The following is a 22,315-nucleotide window of genomic DNA, read 5'->3' on the forward strand; positions in this document are numbered from 1 at the left end:
CAGAACCAGAAATGAGAAAGGAAAAATCACGATGGACCCCACAAAAATACAAAGAATTATTGCAGAATACTGTGAAAATCTATATGCTAACAAGCTGGAAAACTTAGAAGAAATGGACAACTTCCTAGAAAAATACAGCCTTCCAAGACTGACCAAGGAAGAAACAGAAAATCTGAACAGACCAATTACCCACAACAAAATTGAATCGGTAATCAAAAAACTACCCAAGAACAAAACCCCTTGGCCAGATGGATTCACTGCTGAATTTTATCAGACATATAGAGAAGACATAATACCCATTCTCCTTAAAGTTTTCCACAAAATAGAAGAGGAGGGAATACTCCCAAACTCATTCTATGAAGCCAGCATCGCTTTCATACCAAAAACAGGCAAAGACACCAGAAAAAAAGAAAATTACAGACCAATATCCCTGATGAACACAGAGGCAAAAATACTCAACAAAATATTAGCAAACCGAATTCAAATACACATCAAGAGGATCATACACCATGATCAAGTGGGATTCACCTTAGGGATGCAAGGATTGTACAACATTCAAAAATCCATCAACATCATCCACCACATCAACAAAAAGAAGTATAAAAACCACACGATCATCTCCATAGATGCTGAAAAAGCATTTGACAAAATTCAGCTTGCATTCATGATAAAAACTCTCAACAAAATGGGAATAGAGGGCAAGTACCTCAACATAATAAAGGCCGTCTGTGACAAACCCACAGCCATCATCGTACTTAACAGCGAAAAGCTGAAAGCTTTTCCTCTAAGATCGGGAGCAAGACGGATGCCCACTCTCCCCACTGTTATTCAACATAGTACTGGAGGTCCTAGCCACAGCAATCAGACAACACAAAGAAATACAAGGCATCCAGATTGGTAAAGAAGAAGTCAAACTGTCACTATTTGCAGATGATATGATATTGTACATAAAAAACCATAAAGACTCCACTTCAAAACTACTAGAACTAATATCTGAATTCTGCAAAGTTTCATGATACAAATTAATACACAGAAATCTGTTGCTTTCCTATACACTAATGATGAACTAGCAGAAAGAGAAGTCAGGAAAACAATTCCATTCACAATAGCATCAAAAAGAATAAAATACCTAGGAATAAACCTAACCAAGGAAATGAAAGACCTATACCCTGAAAACTACAAGACACCCTTAAGAGAAATTAAAGAGGACACTACCAAATGGAAACTCATCCCATACTCTTGGCTAGGAAGAATTAATATTGTCAAAATGGCCATCGTGCCTAAAGCAATCTACAGATTCAATGCAATGTCCATCAAAATACCAACAGCATTCTTCATCAAGGTAGATAAAATTGTCCTAAAATTCATATAGAACCACAAGAGACCCCGAATAGCTAAAGCAATCCTGAAACGGAAGAATAAAGCAGGGGGATCTTGCTTCCCAAGTTTAAGCTCTACTAGAAAGCCACAGTATTCAAGACAATTTGGTACTGGCACAAGAACAGAGCCACAAACCAGTGGAACAAAATAGAGAGTCCAGATATTAACCCAAACATATATGGTCAATTAATATATGATAAAGGAGCCATGGACATACAATGGGGAAATGACAGCCTCTTCAACAGCTGGTGATGGCAAAACTGGACAGCTACATGTAAGAGAATGAAACTGGATCATTGTCTAACCCCATACACAAAAGTTAATTTGAAATGGATCAGAGACTTGAATGTAAGTCATGAAACCATAAAACTCTTAGAAAAAAACATAGGCAAAAATTTCTTGGACATAAACATGAGCGACTTCTTCATGAACATATCTCCCTGGGCAAGGAAAACAAAAGCAAAAATGAACAAGTGGGACTGCAACAAACTGAAAAGCTTCTGTACAGCAAAGGACACCACCAATAGAACAAAAAGGCATCCTAGAGTATGGGAGAATATATTCATAAATTACAGATCCAATGAAGGGTTGACATCCAAAATATATAAAGAGCTTATGCACTTCAACAAACAAAAAGCAAATAATTCAATTAAAAAATGGGCAGAGGAGCTGAACAGACATTTCTCCATAGAAGAAATTCAGATGGCCAACAGATACATGAAAAGATGCTCCACATCACTAGTCATCAGCAAAATGCAAATTCAAACCACCATGAGATATCACCTCACACCAGTAAGGATTCCCACCATCCAAAAGACAAACAACAGCAAATGTTGGCAAGGATGCGGAGAAAGGGGAACCCTACCAGACTATCACTGCACTATTCACAATAGCCAAGAAATGGAAGCAACCTAAGTGTCCATCAGTAGATGAATGGATAAGGAAAATGTGGTACATATACACAATGCAATATTATTCAGCCACAAGAAGAAAACAAATCCTACCACTTGCAACAACATGGATGGAGCTAGAGGGTATTATGCTCAGTGAAATAAGCCAGGTGGATAAAGACAAGTATCAAATGATTTCACTCGTCTGTTGAGTATAAGAACACAGGAAAAACTGAAGGAGCAAAACACCAGAAGACTCATAGAACCCAAGAATGGACTAACAGTTACCAAAGGAAAAGGGACTAGGGAGGATGGGTGAGAAGGGAAGGATAAGGGGGGAGAAAAAAGAAAGGGGGCATTGTTATTAGCATGTATAATGTGGGTTGGGGCCACAGGGAGGGCTGTACAACCCAGAGAAGACGACTAGTGATTCCACAGCATCTTACTACGCTGATAGACAATGATTGCAATGGGAAATGTGGGGGGTAACTTTGTGATGGGGTTTGTCTAGTCAACATAATGTTCATCATGTGATTGTAGAGTGGTGATACAAATAAAACGAAGACCTGCCTGTGCACAGGTCAAGAAACTAAAACTCTGCAAGTTCCCTAGCTGCCCCGTTGTCTACGTATCCTGGTGACACCTCCCCCTTGTTCAGAGGTAACCAGTGTCATGATCTTTGGGATAATCATTCCCTTCCTGGTCTGTAGAGCAGCTTTACTGTGTGTGTGTGTGTGTATATACATATATATATATATATATATATATATAATACAAATGATATTTAGTTTTGCCTGTTTTTTGAGCATTATTATTTTAAGTGATGTCATACTGTATGTATTCTTTTGGAATTGCTTCTCAGTTATTTTCAGTTGGACTCATGAATAAACAACTTAAAACAATTTGCTTACCTCATATCTTCACTTATGGAAACAGTTGCTGTTGGTAATTTTTGTAAAATAACAGCTCATGATGAAAATGAGTTGTATGTATTTACTCTTTTCTCCTTCTCTTTCTCTAGTTATTGTAGCTTTAATAGACAGAATGGGAGACACCAAAGACAAGGTTCGAGATGAAGCTCAGAATCTGACACTGAAGTTTATGGATCAAGTAGCACCACCTATGGTAGGCCTACAGTTTCAAATTGAAATTTTGCTAACTAATGATGAAATACCAGTAAAGATGGATGATAATCACAGCAAGTCAGTGAAGCTTCAGGGGACATGAAAGCTGAAATTTTAAAGAATGAATTGTTGGAAATTTTTTAAAGAAGTTGAAAATTTTAAATGACAATATTTAACTTTTTGGTTTTTTGCTTTTCTTTTTCTTATTTTTTTCTCCTTAATGCTTTTTAAAAAAGCTAACTTAGAGATTTTTAATGATTTGATGATATACTGACTATATTATTTTTTTTTCTGAGTTTCAGTGAGAAAGCTTATTTTGAGAACTACTGAATATTATATTAATTTTTGCAACTCTTACAGAGACAAGAAAAAAATTTTTTATTTTAGCAAGTGGTTACTAGTTATATAAGGTATATATTCTATAACAGCGATCTGTATGTTATGAATAAGTAGAAAAAAGAATTGCCCTTATTGAAGTGTTTTGAAAGGAGAGCAAAAACAAATTAACATAAACAAAGATGTAGAGTAGCTAATGTTGAGTAGAAAAAATCTGAATTTACAGTACACACAATGATAAATGTTTAAAATTCAGTTTGAAAAATATAATAGTACATGTGTGTTACAAAACTTCTAAAGAGTATTGATTGAATTGTAAAAGTAAACTGTTTTCCCAGATATTTTATACCTTAAGACTAAGTCCTTGTTAATAGTTTGGGTGGGTGTCCTAAACACTTACTTAGTTCACATTTTACCTTGTTTTTGATGTGCTGTTATTACAAATGGTACTATAGGGTGTGTTCTTGTACCTGTATCTTTGGACATTAAAGTAAGTATTTTTGTAAAATAGAGTTCCAGAGATGGTGTTGCTAAGTTAGGTTATTCACATATAAGTTCTTTTTGTAAACTTCCAAGTTACCTTCCAGAAAGTTTGGCAGACAGAGAGAAATATTAGTAGGGCTGAATACAGCATCCAGAAAGAATTAGAATCCAGGAAGAGGGCTGTGTGTGTGTGTGTGTGTGTGTGTGTGTGTGTGTGTGTGTGTATGTGTATTTACACACGTGAATTTACTAAATGGTAAGGAAATTGTTTCTGAATATGGAGAAGGAATTTATTGGGACAATTGGCAATGTGTTTGGAAGAATAAAGTTGGATTCCTTCTTATACCAAAACTATCTCAATTGTTTTGCATTTATATAGGTTTATTTTTGCTTTTTCTAAAAGAAAATTACACAGTAGGTAGCACTCAAATGACTTGTCCAAATATGTTTCTGTATTTGGATCCAGTGTTAAAAGGTGAAAAGCTTGAATTATAAAATATTGAGAAAGACTGTTTCATGTGACAGTCTGTAGTAGTTGCTAGGCAACACTGGACCTTTAAATGCTTACTGGACTACTGGGCTTGTTATGGTAGCATTGTTGTTCATGGTTTCTAAAGCTTAGAAGAAATAATGTGTCCTTGGAAATTCTAAGCTTTTTAGGTGTTGAACATAGTTTTTCTGAAAATAATTGAAACGTAAAGTGAAAGATACAAAATAAAAATTAAATGTGATGAAGGTATTTAAAAATGGGTAAGAGCAACATCTATGCAAATTTTTGGCTTAGAAAAATTTGTAGAGAAGTGAACAGTCTACTGGGAAAATTCAGTTACCAATTAAGATTGGTGGTAAGTTTGGATATATTAAAAGATGAGAGAAATTTAACTTTTGTACACATTTACTTTTCCTTCAAACAGTACATCTGGGAACATTTGGCTTCTGGTTTTAAGCACAAGAATTTTCGATCTCGAGAAGGCCTGTGTCTTTGTCTTATTGAAACCTTAAACATGTAAGTTTTATGATCACTGAAAATAGGCACCTTATGTTTTTCATTTTTCTGAAACAATATCTACTTCACAAAGCTCAAGGAAAGCTATGGAAATAACAAATTTTGAATAGTTATTAATTGATCTCTGGTGCAAGAGTATTTTGTTTGAAAATTTTTATCTTCTAATTTTTGTGTGTATGTTGTTGTCTTTCATGTTAACTTAAAACTATTCATCAGTGATAAGAGTTCCTCTTTTTTCTTTGCTATGTTGATACCTAAAATAAATGATCATATAACATGTTGATATGTTGATATAACTTAAGATCTACTTCTGTTCTAGATGCAGTTTGAAACTGTTTTTAACTCACTGGTATTTCAGATACTATAGCCATTTCCTCCACAGAAGCTTTCTAGAGCAGTGTGGGTGGTTACCAAAATCATAGACTGAACAAGACTGTCCTGGGTAACTAAACAGTGAATTTGGTAGCATTATGCAGAGCTGACAGCATAGGTGCCACAGAGCTCAGAGCTCCAGTCTGAAGAAATTGCAAACCGGAACTTTTGTTCCCTTTCTGGATTTTTTTTTTAAGTACTGTGCAACAAAATAGGTAATATATAGTAGTTTTCAACTTTTCCTATACTGTTATTTCCTGTTCTCTAACCATACCTTCATTTATTTTCTTCTACTCCTCTATGGTCCTTTCTGCCATCTAGAGCTTGTAAGTGCATTCAGTCTGCACAACTTTCATGGTTTTTGACTCTCCTATCATTTGCTTTCAACCCATGACCTCGTCAAAATATTAGTAAACATAAAAATTTTATTGGATTGCAAATTTACTTGAGCCTAAGTATAAAAATATAACTGTTTTAAAGTAAAAGCTCAAGTTTTCTTGAGTGATTGATAAGTTGCTAGGTTTAAGAGTGCCATTGGTTGAACATTTTGCTCTGTCAGATCATGTGTTGACGGTTTTCATTGTCCGTCATGATTATTCAACTTTGTGTATTTCACATTGTTTAGAGTTAGTTTTTGCTTGTGTCTCATATCCTTCATGTTTTAATGATGTGTGCCCATGCTCTCCACCATATTTGTCTTACTGATACAGACAAGAAGGAAGTATATCTTGTTCACTGTTTGATTAAAACCAAATTTTCTCTTTTTTTCCTTTCAAATTATATTTAGTTTTGGGGCTCAGCCACTAGTCCTCAGCAAGTTGGTACCATATTTGTGTGTCCTATTTGGAGATTCCAACAATCAGGTAAAATTCTGCTTACACTCAAGCATTGACTAATTTTTTGGCTATCCTTTTTTTTTTTACACCATGATCAAGCAGGATTTATTTCAGAGATGCAAGAATGCTTCAACATGTGAAAATCAGTCAATATGATATATCACATGAACAAAATAAAGGATAAAAATCGTATGATCACCTCAATACATGCAGAAAAAGCATGTGACAAAATTCAACAATCATTTATGATTAAATATTCTCAACAAAGTGGGTATGGGGGAACATAACTCAACATAATAAAGGCCATGTATGACTGGCTACTGCTTCTTTTCTAGTGCTCTTATTCCACTTTAAAAACAGAAGAAGAGAGAAGGTGGAGGGGAGATAGTGAAATCAAGATTTCACTTCATTTTTTCTTTTAAAATCCACCAAAGTTAGTTTTTAAGAACACATTTTATTCACATATGTTGCTTAAGTTTTTCAACCATATGGCTAGTATTAAAGGTAGATGGGACTTACAGGATAGTTCTTGAGTTTGAAAGATTGAGTAACAAAGAATCTGGATTCCCTCCTGTAGTCCTCCTATATGCCAGTTGTGAGGACAGGTTGTCAGTTTCCTTTCTTCCTGAGTGTGGTTACATAACAACTTTTTTGCAACAGTCATGCCCTGTTTAAGAGGGGGAATTTGTGGAGTGGCATATCACTTGTTAGAAATTTCTCCGCCTGAGCTGCATACAGGGCTGTGTTCTGGATCTCGTTCCTCCTTGTGGCGTTGTAACCTTTTTGGCATAGCTGGGGTATTTGGAATAACCCTGGATAGGGTTTTCCCTGCTTTTAGGCCCTAGCTCCTCCTCTGGAGGTATTGTAGAGAGTTCTGCTCTCTTTTCACTTGCTGTGACAATGAGCAGTGCAAGGGAACTAGAGCTACCTTCCAAATTCCTCTTTAGGCCACATTTTATTTTCTTTAAATTGTGGCAAAATATACACAATAAAACATTTACCATTCCAATCATTTTAAGTGTATAGTTCATTGGCCGTAAGTACAGTCACACCATTGTGCAACCATCACCACCTCCATCTCCAGAACTTTGTCTTCCCAAACTGAAGCTCCTTGCCCGTTAAGCAATAATTCCCTCCTTCCCACAACTCGCAAGCTCCTGGCAACCACATTTTATTTCTCTCAATGAGTTTGACTACTCATAATAATGGAACCATGCAATATTTGTCCTTTTGTTTTTGTCATATTTCACTTAGCATAATGTCTTTAAGTTCACCAGTGTTGTAGCATGTGCCAGAATTTTCTTCCTTTCATTTTTAAGTCTGAATAGTATTCCATTGTGTGTATATAACACTTTTTGTTTATCCATTCCTCCCTGGATGGACATTTGGGTTGTTTCCACCTTTTGGCTATTGTGAATAATTATGCTCTGAACATTGGTGTAGAAATACCTTTTTGAGTTCAGGCCATATCTTTGAAAGGCAATTTTATTCCAGGAAAATATATTAGCCATGATAGTATTTTGTATACATACAGTTATTGGCAGTTCTTTGCACAATCTTATTGCAAATAGAAGTTTTTAAAAAGCCACATCAGTTACTTTTATTTACATGTTTCTTAGATTTCTTTGAAACCTGTTACAGGTTTTCTCAGCAGGTTCTATTATTTGTTAATGACCTGCCATAATCTCTTAGGGATTTGGAGGTATTAAAACCAACTTGGTGCTTTAAGTTGAACTGCTAGTGTAATGTTACCTTGAAGTGAAGTATTTCATTGTATCTCAGTAAGTTTTTTTATAGTTGTGAATTCTTTGGCAGGTGAGAGATGCTGCAATATTGGCTGTAGTGGAGATTTATAGACATGTGGGAGAGAAAGTGAGGGTGGACCTTTATAAGAGAGGAATTCCCCCTGCTAGGTAAGTCTTGATAAATTTGTTTCTTTTTTTGCCACTGGTTTTAGAAGTTTTAATTTCATATGTTTATTTTAAATAGGTTCAATTTTCTGAAATGTCTTGAAATTCAGAAGATACAAAAGGATATATAGGCTATCACTGTTTAAAAAGTTCTTAAGATTCTGTAATTCTTCTGGATATTGTTTCATTATATACTCATGTATTATTTATTGTTTACTATGTAATTAATTACCATTTTCACATAATTATCTTTCATACCAGGCAGTAATAATTACTTGAAAGGTACTTGAACAAGGATTTAGTAAAAATATTAACCCGTTCTTTAGTAAATATTTTTTTAATACCTACTGTTGAAAGGTACTATATAAGATATTGGATAACAGAACTATATAAAAATTAGTCATGACTCTTAAAACCCAGTCAAATAAAAAGAAAATCAAGAACATTTTTTTCCAAGGTAATTTTTTCATTAACTTCTCAGAGTTTATATTTTTATTAAAGGTATTATTCCAATTAAATTTTTTTTTGTAATTAAATTTTAAGGGGGACCTGAAAGAATTTTTTTCTTAACTATTTATTATGGAAAATTTCAAGCATATTCTAAAGTAGATATAATGGTATAATAAACTTTCATGTATGCATTACCTAGCTTCAACAATTAACAAATCATGGCCAGTTTTGTATGTTACACCCTTACCTACTTACTCTTGCCCTGTATTATTTTGAAGCAAATTCAAGTCATCATAACATTTCATCTGTAATTATTCAATATATTTCTAAAGAAAAAAACATTTCTTTCAACCCAACCACAATACCATCATCATGACACCTTAAATTTTTTTGCAGATAATTCTGTAATGTCAAATATCCAGTCAAGGTTCAAATTTCCAGTTGTTTCATAAATGTCATAAGTGTGTATGTATGGTTTGTTTTAGTACCCAAATGAAGTCCAACAATTAGTTGATGTGTTTTATAAGTCATCTAAATTTTCATGTACCCCAACACTTTTTTTCCTTGTGTTTTATTTATTCAGTAAGCTGCGTAGTTTATCCTGTAAAGTTTCCCATATTCTGGATGTAGCTAATTCTTTTCCTGTTATGTGGTTTGACATGTTCTCCCATCTTTATCTTGTAAATTGGTAGTTGAATCTAGAGACTTGATCAGATTTTTGGCAATGGGTGTCAGAAGTGAGACAACTTCAGTGTTTTATTATTGTCTCATCATATCTTGCTGGGTTGTTTTCCAGTACCAATTATTTTTAATAATGTCTAATATACATTTTTTTAACTTACTCATTGATTTGCTGTCTACTTCCAGGGCTAATAAGAATTTCATTTGAGTAAATTCTACATCATTTTATGTGGATGAAAGAAATTGTGTTAATGTATATTTGTGTGTGTGTATATGTATGTATATATGTTATATATTTTAAGATTTACATTCAAATTACTTTTTATTAAGGTATTTAAAATTTTTATTCAAGTTATGACATCCCAACAGGAGAGTGCATTAATCATAGGTATGTAGCTCTGAAAGTTACCATAAAATGAATAACATCTACCGCACAGGTCCTTCAAAGTACAAATTACAACATTCCAGAAGCCTCTCAAATCCTTTTTAATCCTCGCCTTTTCTCTCCTTCCCAGGAGTAACCACAATTCTGACTTCTGTCACCATCATTAATTTTGCCTGTTTTTGAATTTTACATGAATGGAATCCTTTAGTGTGGACTCTTTTATGTCTGGCTTCTTTCACTTAACTTTTTTTTTTTTTTTTCGTTTGATTTTTATACTTGATTTATATGTGAATCCCGCATTTCTCCCTTATTATTATTATTATTATTATTATTAATAAAATGCTGAAGTGGTAGGTAGATGCAAGATAAAGGTAGAAAACGTAGTTTAGTGCTGTAAGAGGACTAATGTAGATGATCAGGTGAACTTTCTTTTTTAAAGTTAACTTCAGTTAATTATATTTCTCAGATTCATTTCAGTTGTTAGATCCAGCTACAGTTACTCATTTTCATTACCACGTTGTTTACCATTTTATGAAGAGGCTGTGCTTTATGAATTCATACTTGAATTGATGGACTTTTGAGTTGTTTTCAATTTATAGTTTTTTGGATAGTGCTATTAAAAACATTTTTGTGCATGTCTTTTGGTATATACATATCTTCATTCTCTTGGAATGTATCTGAAGTAGAATTGCTGGGTCATATGATCTTTGCCTTCAGCTGCTGTTAACAAGCAGTTTTCCAGACTGGTTGTACCCATTTATTATATTCTCCATAGCACTGTTTGCAGTTCTCATTTTCCTATATTTTCACCAATATTTGGCATTGTTAGTCTTTACTAATTTTAGGTTTCTGGTGCATATGTTGTCATTATGGCTGTAATTGGCATTTTTCTGATTAATGATAAAGAAGAACACCCTTTCATATATTTGTCAGCCATTTTGATATGTTCTCTTCAAGTGTCTTTTCAGGTCTCTTGTCCATTAAAAAGAATTGGGTGGTCCGTCATTTTAAAAAATAGATTAGTATGACTTTTTTTTTATTAAGTTATGATTGATATACACTCTTATGAAGGTTTCACATGAAAAAACAATGTGGTTACTACATTTACCCATATTATCAAGTCCCCCCCGTGCCCCAATGCAGTCACTGTCCATCAGTGCAGCAAGATGCCACAGATTCACTATTTGCCTTCTCAGTGCTACACTGTCTTCCCCATGATCCCCCACACCTTATGTACTAAACATAATACCCCTCAATCCCCTTCTCCCTCCCTCCCCACCAACCCTCCCACACCCCTCCCCTTTGGTAACCACTATCATTCTTGCAGTCTCTGAGTCTGTTGCTGTTTCATTCCTTCAGTTTTGCTTCATTGTTATACTCCACAAATGAGGGAAATCATTTGGCTTTTGTCTTTCTCTGCCTGGCTTATTTCACTGAACATAATGTCCCCCAGCTCCATCCATGTTGTTGCAAATGGTAGGATCTGTTTCTTTCTTATAGCTGGATAGTATTCCATTGTGTATATGTACCACATCTTCTTTATCCATTCACCCACAGATGGGCACTTAGGTTGCTTCCATATCTTGGCTATTGTAAAAAGTGCTGCGATAAACATAGGGATGCATATGACTTTTTGAATCTGAGAAGTTGTTTTCTTTGGATAAATTCCAAGGAGTGGGATTCCAGGGTCAAATGGTATTTCTATTTTTAGTTTTTTGAGGAACCTCCATATTGCTTTCCACAATGGTTGAACTAGCTTACATTCCCACCAGCAGTTTAGGAGGATTCCCCTTTCTCCGCATCCTCGCCAGCATTTGTTGTTCTTAGTCTTTTCAATGCTGGCCATCCTTACTGGTATGAGGTGATATCTCATTGTGGTTTTAATTTGCATTTCGCTGGTGACTAGTGATGTTGAGCATCTTTTCATGTGTCTGTTGGCCATCTGAATTTCTTCTTTGGAGAACTGTCTCTTCATATCCTCTGCCCATTTGTTAATCAGGTTATTTGTTTTTTGGGTGTTGAGGTGTGTAAGTTCTTTATATATTTTGGATGTTAACCCCTTGTCAGAATTGTCATTTACAAATATATTCTCCCATACTGAAGGATGCCTTTTTGTTTTGTTGATGATGTCCTTTGCTGTGCAGAAACTTTTTAGTTTGATGTAGTCCCATGAGTTCATTTTTGATTTTGTTCCCTTGCTCGAGGAGATGGGTTCAGTGAGAAGTTGCTCATGCTTATATTCAGGAGATGTTTGCCTATGTTGCCTTCTAAGAGTTTTATGGGTTCATGACTACATTCAGGTCTTTGATCCATTTCAAGTTTACTTTTGTGTATGGGGTTAAACAATAATCCAGTTCCATTGTCTTGGGTGTAGCTGTCCAGTTTTCCCAACACAAGCTGTTGAAGAGGCTGTCATTTCCGCATTGTATGTCCATGGTTCCTTTATCATATATTAATTGACCATATATGGTTGGGTTTATATCAGGGCTCTCTAGTCTGTTCCATTAGTCTATGGGTCTATTCTTGTACCAGTACCAAATTGTCTTGATTACTGTGACTTTGTAGTAGAGCTTGAAGTTGGGGAGCATAATTCCCCCTGCTTTTTTCTTCCTTCTCAGGATTGCTTTGGCTATTCAAAGTCATTTGTGGTTCCATATGAATGTTAGGACAATTTTCTTTAGCTTGTTGAATAATGCTGTTGGTATTTTGATAGGAATTGCATTGAATCTATAGGTTGCTTTAGGCAGGATGGCCATTTTGACAATATTAATTCTTCCTAGCCAAGAGCATGGGATGAGTTTCCATTTATTGGAATCTTCTTTAATTTCTCTCAATGAGTGTCTTGTAGTTTTCAGAGTATAGGTCTTTCACTTCCTTGGTTAGGTTTATTCCTGGGTATTTTATTCTTTTTGATGCAATTGTGAATGCAATTGTTTTCCTGATTTCTCTGCTAGTTCATTGTTGGTGTATAAGAAAGCCACAAATTTCTGTGTATTAATTTTGTATCCTGCAACTTTGCTGAATTCAGATATTAGATCTAGTAGTTTTGGAGTGGATTCTTTAGGGTTTTTTATGTACAATATCATGTCATCTGCAAAGAGGGACAGTTTATCTTCTTCCTTGCCAATCTGGATGCCTTTTATTTCTGTGTGTTGTCTGATTGCCTTGGCTAGGACCTCTAGTACTATGTTGAATAGAAATGGGGAAAGTGTCTTGTTCCCGATCTTAAAGGAAAAACTTTCAGCTTCTCGCCGATAACTATGATGTTGGCTGTGGGTTTGTCATAGATGACCTTTATTATGTTGAGGTACTTGCCCTCTATACGTATTTTGTCGACAGTTTTTATCATGAATGGATGTTGAATTCTGTCAAATGCCTTTTCAGCATCTATAGAGATGATCATGTGGTTTTTATCCTTTTTGTTGATGTGGTGGATGATGTTGATGGATTTTTTAATGTTATACCATCCTTGAATCCCTGGAATAAATCCTACTTGATCATGAAGGATGATCTTTTTGGTGTATTTTTGAATTTGGTTTGCAAATATTTTGTTGAGTATCTTTGCATCTATGTTCATCAGGGATATTGGTCTGTAATTTTCTTTTTTTGTGGTGTCTTTGCCTAGTTTTGGTATTAGAGTGATGCTGGCCTCATAGAATGAGTTTGGAAGTATTCCCTCTTCTTCCAGTTTTTGGAAAACTTTAAGGAGAATGGTTATTAGGTTTTCACTAAATGTTTGATTTAAAAAAACTACCTAAGAGCAAAAGTCCTGGACCAGAAGCCATCTGGTCCAAGACTTTTGTTCTTATGTAGATTTTTCATTACCAGTTCAATTTTGTTGCTGATAATTGGTCTGTTCTGATTTTCTGTTTCTTCCTTGGTCAGCCTTGGAAGTTTGTATTTTTCTAGAAAGTTGTCCATTTCTTCTAGGTTATCCAGTTTGTTAGCATATAATTTTTCATAGTATTCTCTAAATATTTCTTTGTATTCTTTGGTGTCCATAGTGATTTTTCCTTTCTCATTTCTGATTCTGTTTATGTGTGTAGGCTCTCTTTTTTTCTTGATAAGTCTGGCTAGGGATTTATCTATTTTGCTTATTTTCTCAAAGAACCAGCTCTTGCCTTCATTGATTCTTTCTATTGTTTTATTCTTCTCAATTTTATTTATTTCTTCTCTGATCTTTATTATGTCCCTCCTTCTACTGACTTTGGGCTTCATTTCTTCTTCTTTTTCTAGTTTCATTAATTGTGAATGTAGACTGCTTATATGGGATTGTTCTTCTTTCCTGAGTTAGGCCTGTATTGCAATATACTTTCCTCTTAGCACTGCCTTGGCTGCGTCCCACAGATTTTGTGGTGTTGAATTATTGTTGTCATTTGTCTCCATATATTGCTTGATCTCTGTTTTTATTTGGTCATTGATCCATTGGTTATTTAGAAGGATGTTGTGAAGCCTCCATGCCTTTGTGGGATTTTTCATTTTCTTTGTGTAATTTATTTATAATTTTATACCTTTGTGGTCTGAGAAACTGTTTGGTACGATTTCAATCTTTTTGCATTTACTGAGACTCTTTTTGTGGCCTACTATATGACCTGTTCTTGAAAATGTTCCATGTGCACCTGAGAAGTGTATTCTCCTGCTTTTGGGTGTAGAGTTCTGTAAATGTCTGTTAGGTCCATGTGTTCTAATGTGTTGTTCAGTGCTTCTGTGTCCTTACTTATTTTCTGTCTGGTTGATCTGTCCTTCAGAATGAGTGGAGTGTTGAAGTCTCCTAGAATAAATGCATTGCATTCTATTTCCCCTTTTAATTCAGTTAGTATTTGTTTCACATATGTAGGTGCTCCTGTGTTGGAAGCACAGATATTTATAATGGTTATATCTTCTTGTTGGATTGACCCCCTTTTCCTTATGTAATGTCCTTCTTTCTCTCTTGTGACTTTCTTTGTTTTGAAGTCTATTTTGTCCAATATAAGTACTGCAACTCCTGCTTTTTTCTATTAGTTTCATGAAATATCTTCTTCCATCCCTTCGTTTTTAGTCTGTGTAATCTTTGCGTTTAAAGTGAGTCTCTTGTAGGCAGCATACAGATGGGTCTTGCTTTTTTATCTATTCTATTACTCTGTGTTTTTTGATTGGTACATTCAGTCCATTTACATTTTGGATGATTATCGATAAGTATGTACTTATTGCCATTGCAGACTTTAGTTTCGTGATTACCAAAGGTTCAAGCTTAACTTCCTTACTATCTAAGTCTAACTTAACTCACTTAATATGCTATTACAAACACAACGTAAGGTTTCTTTTCTTTTTTTCCTCCTTTTTCTTCCTTCTCCATTCTTTATATATTAGGTATCATATTCTGTACTCTTTGTCTATCCCTTGATTGACTTTGGGGATAGTTAATTTAATTTTGCATTTGCTTAGTGATTAGCTGTTCTACTTCCTTTACTGTAATTTTATTACCTCTGATGACAGCTATTAAACCTTAGGAACACTTCCATCTATAGCAGTCCCTCCAAAATAGACTGTAGAGATGGTTTGTGGAAGGTGAATTCTCTCAGCTTTTGCTTATCTGGAAATTGTTTAATCAGTCCTTCAAACTGAAATGATAATCTTGCTGGATAAAGTAGTCTTGGTTCCAGGCCCTTCTGCTTCATTGCATTAAATACATCCTGCCACTCCCTTGTGGCCTGTAAGCTTTTTTCTGAGAAGTCTGATGTTAGCCTGATGGGCCTTCCTTTGTATGTGATCTTATTTCTCTCTCTGGATGCTTTTAGTAGTCTGTCCTTTTCCTTGATCTTTGCCATTTTAATTACTAGATGTCTTGGTGTCCTCCTTGGGTCCCTTGCGTTGGGAGATCTGTGGACTCCATGGCATGAGAGACTATTTCCTCCCACAGTTTGGGGAAGTTTTCAGCAATTACCTCCTCAAATACACTTTCTATCCCTTTCTCTCTTCTTCTTCTTGTACCCCTATAATGCAAATATTGTTCCGTTTGGATTGGTCACACAGTTCTCTCAATATTCTTTCATTCTTAGAGATCCTTTTTACTCTCTGTGCCTCAGCTTCTTTGTATTCCTCTTCTCTAGTTTCTATTTCACTTATCGTCTCCTCCACCGTATCTAATCTGCTCTTAATACCCTCCATCGTGCTCTTCAACGATTGGATCTCCGACTGGAATTCATTCCTGAGTTCTTGAATATCTTTCCATACCTCCATTAGCATGTTAATGATTTTTATTTTGAACTCCCTTTCAGGAAGAGTCATGAGGTCCATTTCGTGTTTCTCAGTAGTTATATTAATGTAACTCTGAACCAGGTTCTTTTGGTGTTTCATATTTGTATATGGTGCCCTCTAGTGTCCAGAAGCTCTATTCTCTGGAGCTGCTCAGCCCCTGAAGCAATGTTGGCGGTCACAGGGGAGTGGTATTGGTGCCTGGGGGGAGGAAAGAGGTGTTTCCTGCTTCCCGGCCTCTATGCCTGTCTCCACTGCCTGAACCTGTGGGCCACGCACACAGGTATAAGCCTCTATGCTTTATGTTTGTAGTTGGTGTAGACAGATCTTCCCTCTGGCTGGCCAAATGCCAGGGTAGGGTTTGCCAGTTTGCTGGTTTGCCAGCCAGGTGGGTCTGGCCGAGAGAAAGGTGCAGGAGGCTGCCTATTATGGAGGGGGTCCATGGAGCTGTGAAGCCAGCCAGGGAGCTGGAGCACCTGGAAATTGTGAAAGCTCCCTACCTGCTGGGCAGAGTGCATCTGGACAATTTTGTCTACCTGTCCTTTCTCCTGAGCAGTGAGCTCTGTGAAATCCTTGCCCCTTTAGCAGCCCTCTTGCTAAGGGCTTCCTTGTTAGGAAGTCTCTCAGACTGCCCGCCTGTCTTTTGTCCCAGAGCAACTAGCTATGGATCCCTGCCTTCCACAAACAACTGGAATCTCAGTCTGTCCAGGAGTTCTGCCTGTCTTAGCTTTCCAATCCCCTAATCACAAGAGTATCATGCAAGCACCATGAAATGTAGGTTTGTGCTCCCAGAGCAGATCTCTGGAGTTAGGTATTCAGCTGTCCCAGGCCTCCACTCCCTCACCGCTCCGTTTGTCTTCCTCCAACCAGTGAGCTGGGGTTGGGGAAGTGCTTGGGTCCCGCCGGGCCACAGCTTTGGTACGTTTTCCTGTTCCGTGAGGTCTGGTCTTTTCTCCAGGTGTATGCAGTCTGGCACTGCCCTCTTTCCTATTGCTCTTTCAGGATTAGTTGTATTAATTATATTTTTGTATTATATGCAGTTTTAGGAGGAAGCCTCTGTCTCAGCTCTCATGCCGCCATCTTTAATCCAATCCGATTAGTAGGACTTTTGAAAATATATTCTATATACCAGCCCACTGTTAGCCATATATATGTATGTATTTCTTATATCATATTCTATATGCCAGCCCACTGTTAGCTATATGTATTTCAGATATCTTCTCCCATCCTGTGACTTGCCTTTTTGTTTTTTTGATGATGTGTTTTAATGCACATAAGTTCTTAATTTTAATGTAGTTCCTGTCATTTCCTTTATGATTAGACATTTCTGTATCCAGTTTAAGAAATCTTTGCTTGCCCTAATGTCATGAAGACAGTTTCTGTGTAATTGGCTTGAAGTTTATTCACATTTAGATTTCTCACCAACATGGGATTTATTTTGTAAATGGTGTGAGGTAGGGATTCAGATATATATATTTTTTCCATATGGATATCCACTTGACCCAGTACCACTTACTGAAAAATCTTTGTTCAGTTTGCCTTTTGTTATAAATTAAGCATCTACATGTATGTTTAGGATTTTTGCCTTCATGCCCAACGTAAGATTGGCCTCTAATTCTTATTTCTTTTTAAGTTATGTTTTTGTTTTTTTTTTTAAATAATTATTTTTTATTGAAGGGTAGTTGACGCACAGTATTACATTACATTAGTTTCAAGTGTACAACACAGTGGTAGAACATTTATATACATAATTCTAGGTTCCAGCTGTCACCCTACCAAGCTGTTACAATATCTTGACTATATTCCTTATGCTATACATTACATCCTGGTTACTTATTTATTTTACCATTGGAAGTCTGTCCTTTTTTTTTTTTTTTTGTGAGGGCATCTCTCATATTTATTGATCAAATGGTTGTTAACGACAATAAAATTCTGTATAGGGGAGTCAGTGCTCAATGCACAATCATTAATCCACCCCAAGCCTAATTTTCGTCAGTCTCCAATCTTCTGAGGCATAACAAACAAGTTCTTACATGTAGAACAAATTCTTACATGATGAATAAGTTACATAGTGAACAGTACAAGGGCAGTCATCACAGAAACTTTCAGTTTTGCTCATGCATTATGAACTCTAAACAGTCAGTTCAAATATGACTACTCATTTGGTTTTTATACTTGATTTATATGTGGATACCACATTTCTCTCTTTATTATTATTATTTTTAATAAAATGCTGAAGTGGTAGGTAGATACAAGATAAAGGTAGAAAACATAGTTTAGTGTTGTAAGAGAGCAAATGTAGATGATCAGGTGTGTGCCTGTAGACTATGTGTTAATCCAAGCTAGACCAGGGCAATAAAACATCCACGTATGCAGAAGATTTCTCTCAGAACAGGGGGGGTGAGGTTCTAAGCCTCACCTCTGTTGATCCCCAATTTCTCACCTGATGGCCCCCCTGCGACTGTGCCTGTCTTAGGTTGTTCCTCCCTTGAGGAATCTTACCCGTCTCTGGCTAACCAGTCATCTTCCGGGGCCATACAGGGAAATGTGAAGTTGGTAAGTGAGAGGGGAGCCTTATTGTTTGAAAAGGTTAGCTTTTTACTTCTTTACATATTTATGCCCTGTGGCTTCTATGCCCAGCATTTGTCTTGAGGTATCTTTACCACTTGGAATTAAGTTATGTTTTATAAGTAATTTAAAAAAAATTTTTTAAACAGTTATGTTTTATTCAGCTTGGAAAATCTACCTTTGTCAAAAAAGGAACAGATTATTTTGGTGTCCAAAATTCACCTGACAAATGTCATTGTTTACATTTTTTTTTTTTTTTTTGTGAGGGCATCTCTCATATTTATTGATCAAATGGTTGTTAACAGTTAACAATAATAAAATTCTGTACAGGGGACTCAATGCACAATCATTAATCCACCCCAAGCCTAATTCTCATCAGTCTCCCATCTTCTGAAGCACAACAAACAAGTTCTTACATGGTGAACAAATTCTTACATAGTGAATAAGTTCTTACATGGTGAACAGTACAAGGGCAGTCATCACAGAAACTTTCAGTTTTGATCACGCATTATGAACTACAAACAATCAGGTCAGATATGAATATTCGTTTGATTTTTATACTTGATTTATATGTGAATCCCACATTTCTCATTATTATTATTATTATTATTATTATTTAATAAAATGCTGAAGTGGTAGGTGGATGCAAGATATAGGTAGAAAACATAGTTTAGTGCTGTAAGAAAGCAAATGTAGATGATCAGGTGTGTGCCTATAGGCTAAGTATTAATCCAAGCTAGACAAGGGCAACAAAACATCCATGGATGCAGAAGATTTCTCTCAAAACAGGGGGGGTGAGGTTCTAAGCATCACCTCTGCTGATCCCCAATTTCTCACCTGATGGCCCCCCTGCGACTGTGCCTGTCTTAGGTTGTTCTTCCGTTGAGGAATCTTACCCGTCTCTGGCTAACCAGTCATCTTCCGGGGCCATACAGGGAAATGTAAAGTTGGTAAGTGAGAGAGAAGCCATATTGTTTGAAAAGGTTAGCTTTTTACTTCTTTGCAGATTTATGCCCTATGGGTTTTATGCCCAGCATTTGTCTTGAGGTATCTTTACCACTTGGAAGAATTATGATACTCGGTAAATTCAATATGAGGTACGATTTCTACTTAAGGGTTGTAATTAGGAAGGAAGAATAAAAGCTATAGAAGTAGCAGACGGAAGAAAACGTGGGAAGATTGGTTATTTCTTTGACATATCTTCTTGTAGAGTAACTTAAGCATGTATAGGTTTTAAACTACTAATGAAATTGCGCACACACATTAACATAATAGGAATAAGTAATTTTATTTGTTAGAGGAAATGCCTTATTTTATTTCCCCCATCAGAATCAACCTTATCGGGGGTTAATCATATGTGGATAGCTTATACTTAAATGTCCTTACTGAAATAAGCCAATGACTCATTAATAGTTTCTCCCTCCTCTAAGTGGCTACCACTTGGCAGTTGAGAACTTGGACATCCAGAGCAGTGATGGCTGGTTGGTGAGAATCTGAAAGGTTCCTAAGTCCCCATCCAAAGTTCTTTCCTCTGAGCTGTGCTTGGGTCCTTCTTTATTATGCTTCTGTAGCAAGAAATAGAGTGGGAAGGACTCTGACAGGTATAGGGTGTGTGGTTAGCTTGGCTTTTTTCAAGTGTGCAGTGTTTTTTACCCTTTCAGCATACGACCTCGTGTATTCTGAATCTTGAAATACTGGGCCCATTTATGTTAAAGACTAATAATTTTTATAAGGTAAAATGTGAATGAATTAGAACAAAATTCAGATGATTGTTCTACTGTTTGCCTCTGTACACCGGTATTTATTCTCAAGGGTAGTTATCTTTATACTGAATACTGCACGTATTTGAAGACAATATTGTTTTATCAGAGTACTCATATTCTAACTTTAGTTTTCAGAAGGGATATTTTGCTTCTCAGATGGTTTTCAAATTTCCTGTTTTATGCAGCCTTCTAAGGTTAAAGTTCTGTTTTTGCCCACCCTTATATTTATATTAGAAACATTTTTCCTTGTTAAAACAACATAGTATAATTCATAAAGCTGTTGAATCATATAGTTTAAAAATAATTGTTTTAAAATTTTGTCAGCTATTCTTAAAAAGATAAGCTCTGATTCAGCCATAAGAAGAAAACAAATCCTACCATTTGCAACAACATGAATGGAGCTAGAAGGTATAATGCTCAGTGAAATAAGCCAGGTGGAAAAAGACAAGTATCAAATGATTTCGCTCATCTGTGGAGTATAAGAACGAAGAAAAATACTGAAGGAACAAAACAGCAGCAGACTCACAGAACTGAAGAATGGACTAACAGTTACCAAAGGGAAAGGGACTGGGGAGGATGGGTGGGAAGGGAGGGATAAGAGGAAAAAAAGGGGCATTATGATTAGCACACATAATGTAGCAGGGGGGCATGGGGAGGGCTGTACAACACAGAGAAGACAAGTAGTGATTCTACAGCATCTTACTACACTGATGGACAGTGACTGTAATGGGTTATGTGAGAGGGACTTGATGATGGGGAGAGTCTAGTAAACATAATATTGCTCATGTAATTGTTGATTAATGATACCAAAAAAGAAAAAAAAAAGATAAGCTCTGACATTGTGGTACTGGCATTACGCTAGATGTACAGATTGATGGAAAAGAACCGAGTTCAGAAATAAGTCCTTCCATTTATGCCATTGATTTTCATCAAAAGTTCCAACACAAATGGGGAAGAATAATCTTCTCAACAAATTGTGCTGCAAAAGGATTTCCACATGCAATAGAATACAGTTGGAGTTCTTTTTCATACCACACTGCAAATTAACTAAAAAATGTATCATAAAACTAAATGTAAGAGCTAAAATGTTAACACTTTTAGAAAATGTGAGGCAATGGTTTCTTATATGTGATACCAAAACATAAGCAACCAAAGAAAAAATAAGTTGTTCTTCACCAAAATTAAAAACTTACACTTCAAGGGACACCATCAAGAAACTGAAAACAAAACCCACAAAATGAGAAAAATTTTTGCAAATTATTTATTTCATGAAAGACTCAGGTCCTGAGTATATATAAAGAACTCTCGGGGGGTGGGGCGGAAGATGGCGGCGTGAGTAGAGCAGCGGAAATCTCCTCCCAAAACAACATATATCTATGAAAATATAACAAAGACAACCCTTCCTAGAATAAAGACCAGAGGACACAGGACAATATCCAGAACACATCCACACCTGAGAGAACCCAGCGCCTCGCGAAGGGGGTAAGATACAAGCCCCGGCCCCGCGGGAGCCGAGCACCCCTCCCCCCAGCTCCCAGCGGGAGAAGAGCAGGCAGAGCGGGAGGGAGACGGAGTCCAGGGCTGCCGAACACCCAGCCCCAGCCATCCGGGCCAGAGTGCAGGGCCCTCGATACTGGGAAAACAGGGCAGCAAGAACAGTGAGCAGGCACTGGAGGCTGGGCGACAGAGGACATAAGAAAAGCGCGCGACCATTTTTTTTTTTTTTTTTGCTTTTTTGCTGCTTTGTTTTGGCGAGCGCTGTTTGGAAGTCTTAAAGGGACAGGGACCCCAATATTAGGGAAACAGGGCAGAAAGACCGGTGAGCAGAGGCCTGAGGCTGGCACCGGAGAATAAAGAAAAACGAACGACCACCTTTTTTTTTTTTTAATTAAAAAAT

At 36.3% G+C, this 22,315-nt stretch overlaps 1 protein-coding gene across 22 annotated transcripts in view; it reads left to right on the plus strand.

The window, feature by feature from the left end:
* Positions 1-22,315, plus strand: part of CLASP2 (cytoplasmic linker associated protein 2) — a 207,596-nt gene that overhangs the window by 20,761 nt on the left and 164,520 nt on the right. For all 22 annotated transcript variants that reach the window (XM_057491788.1, XM_036892293.2, XM_057491791.1 and 19 more), the window contains exons 3-6: positions 3,292-3,395; positions 5,128-5,219; positions 6,379-6,454; positions 8,243-8,340. In XM_057491788.1, the coding sequence (XP_057347771.1) occupies positions 3,292-3,395; positions 5,128-5,219; positions 6,379-6,454; positions 8,243-8,340 (370 nt within the window). The remainder of the gene's footprint in view (positions 1-3,291; positions 3,396-5,127; positions 5,220-6,378; positions 6,455-8,242; positions 8,341-22,315) is intronic.

This window comes from Manis pentadactyla, chromosome 14 (genome assembly GCF_030020395.1).
Source record: "Manis pentadactyla isolate mManPen7 chromosome 14, mManPen7.hap1, whole genome shotgun sequence".
Taxonomy (NCBI): Eukaryota; Metazoa; Chordata; class Mammalia; order Pholidota; family Manidae; genus Manis; species Manis pentadactyla.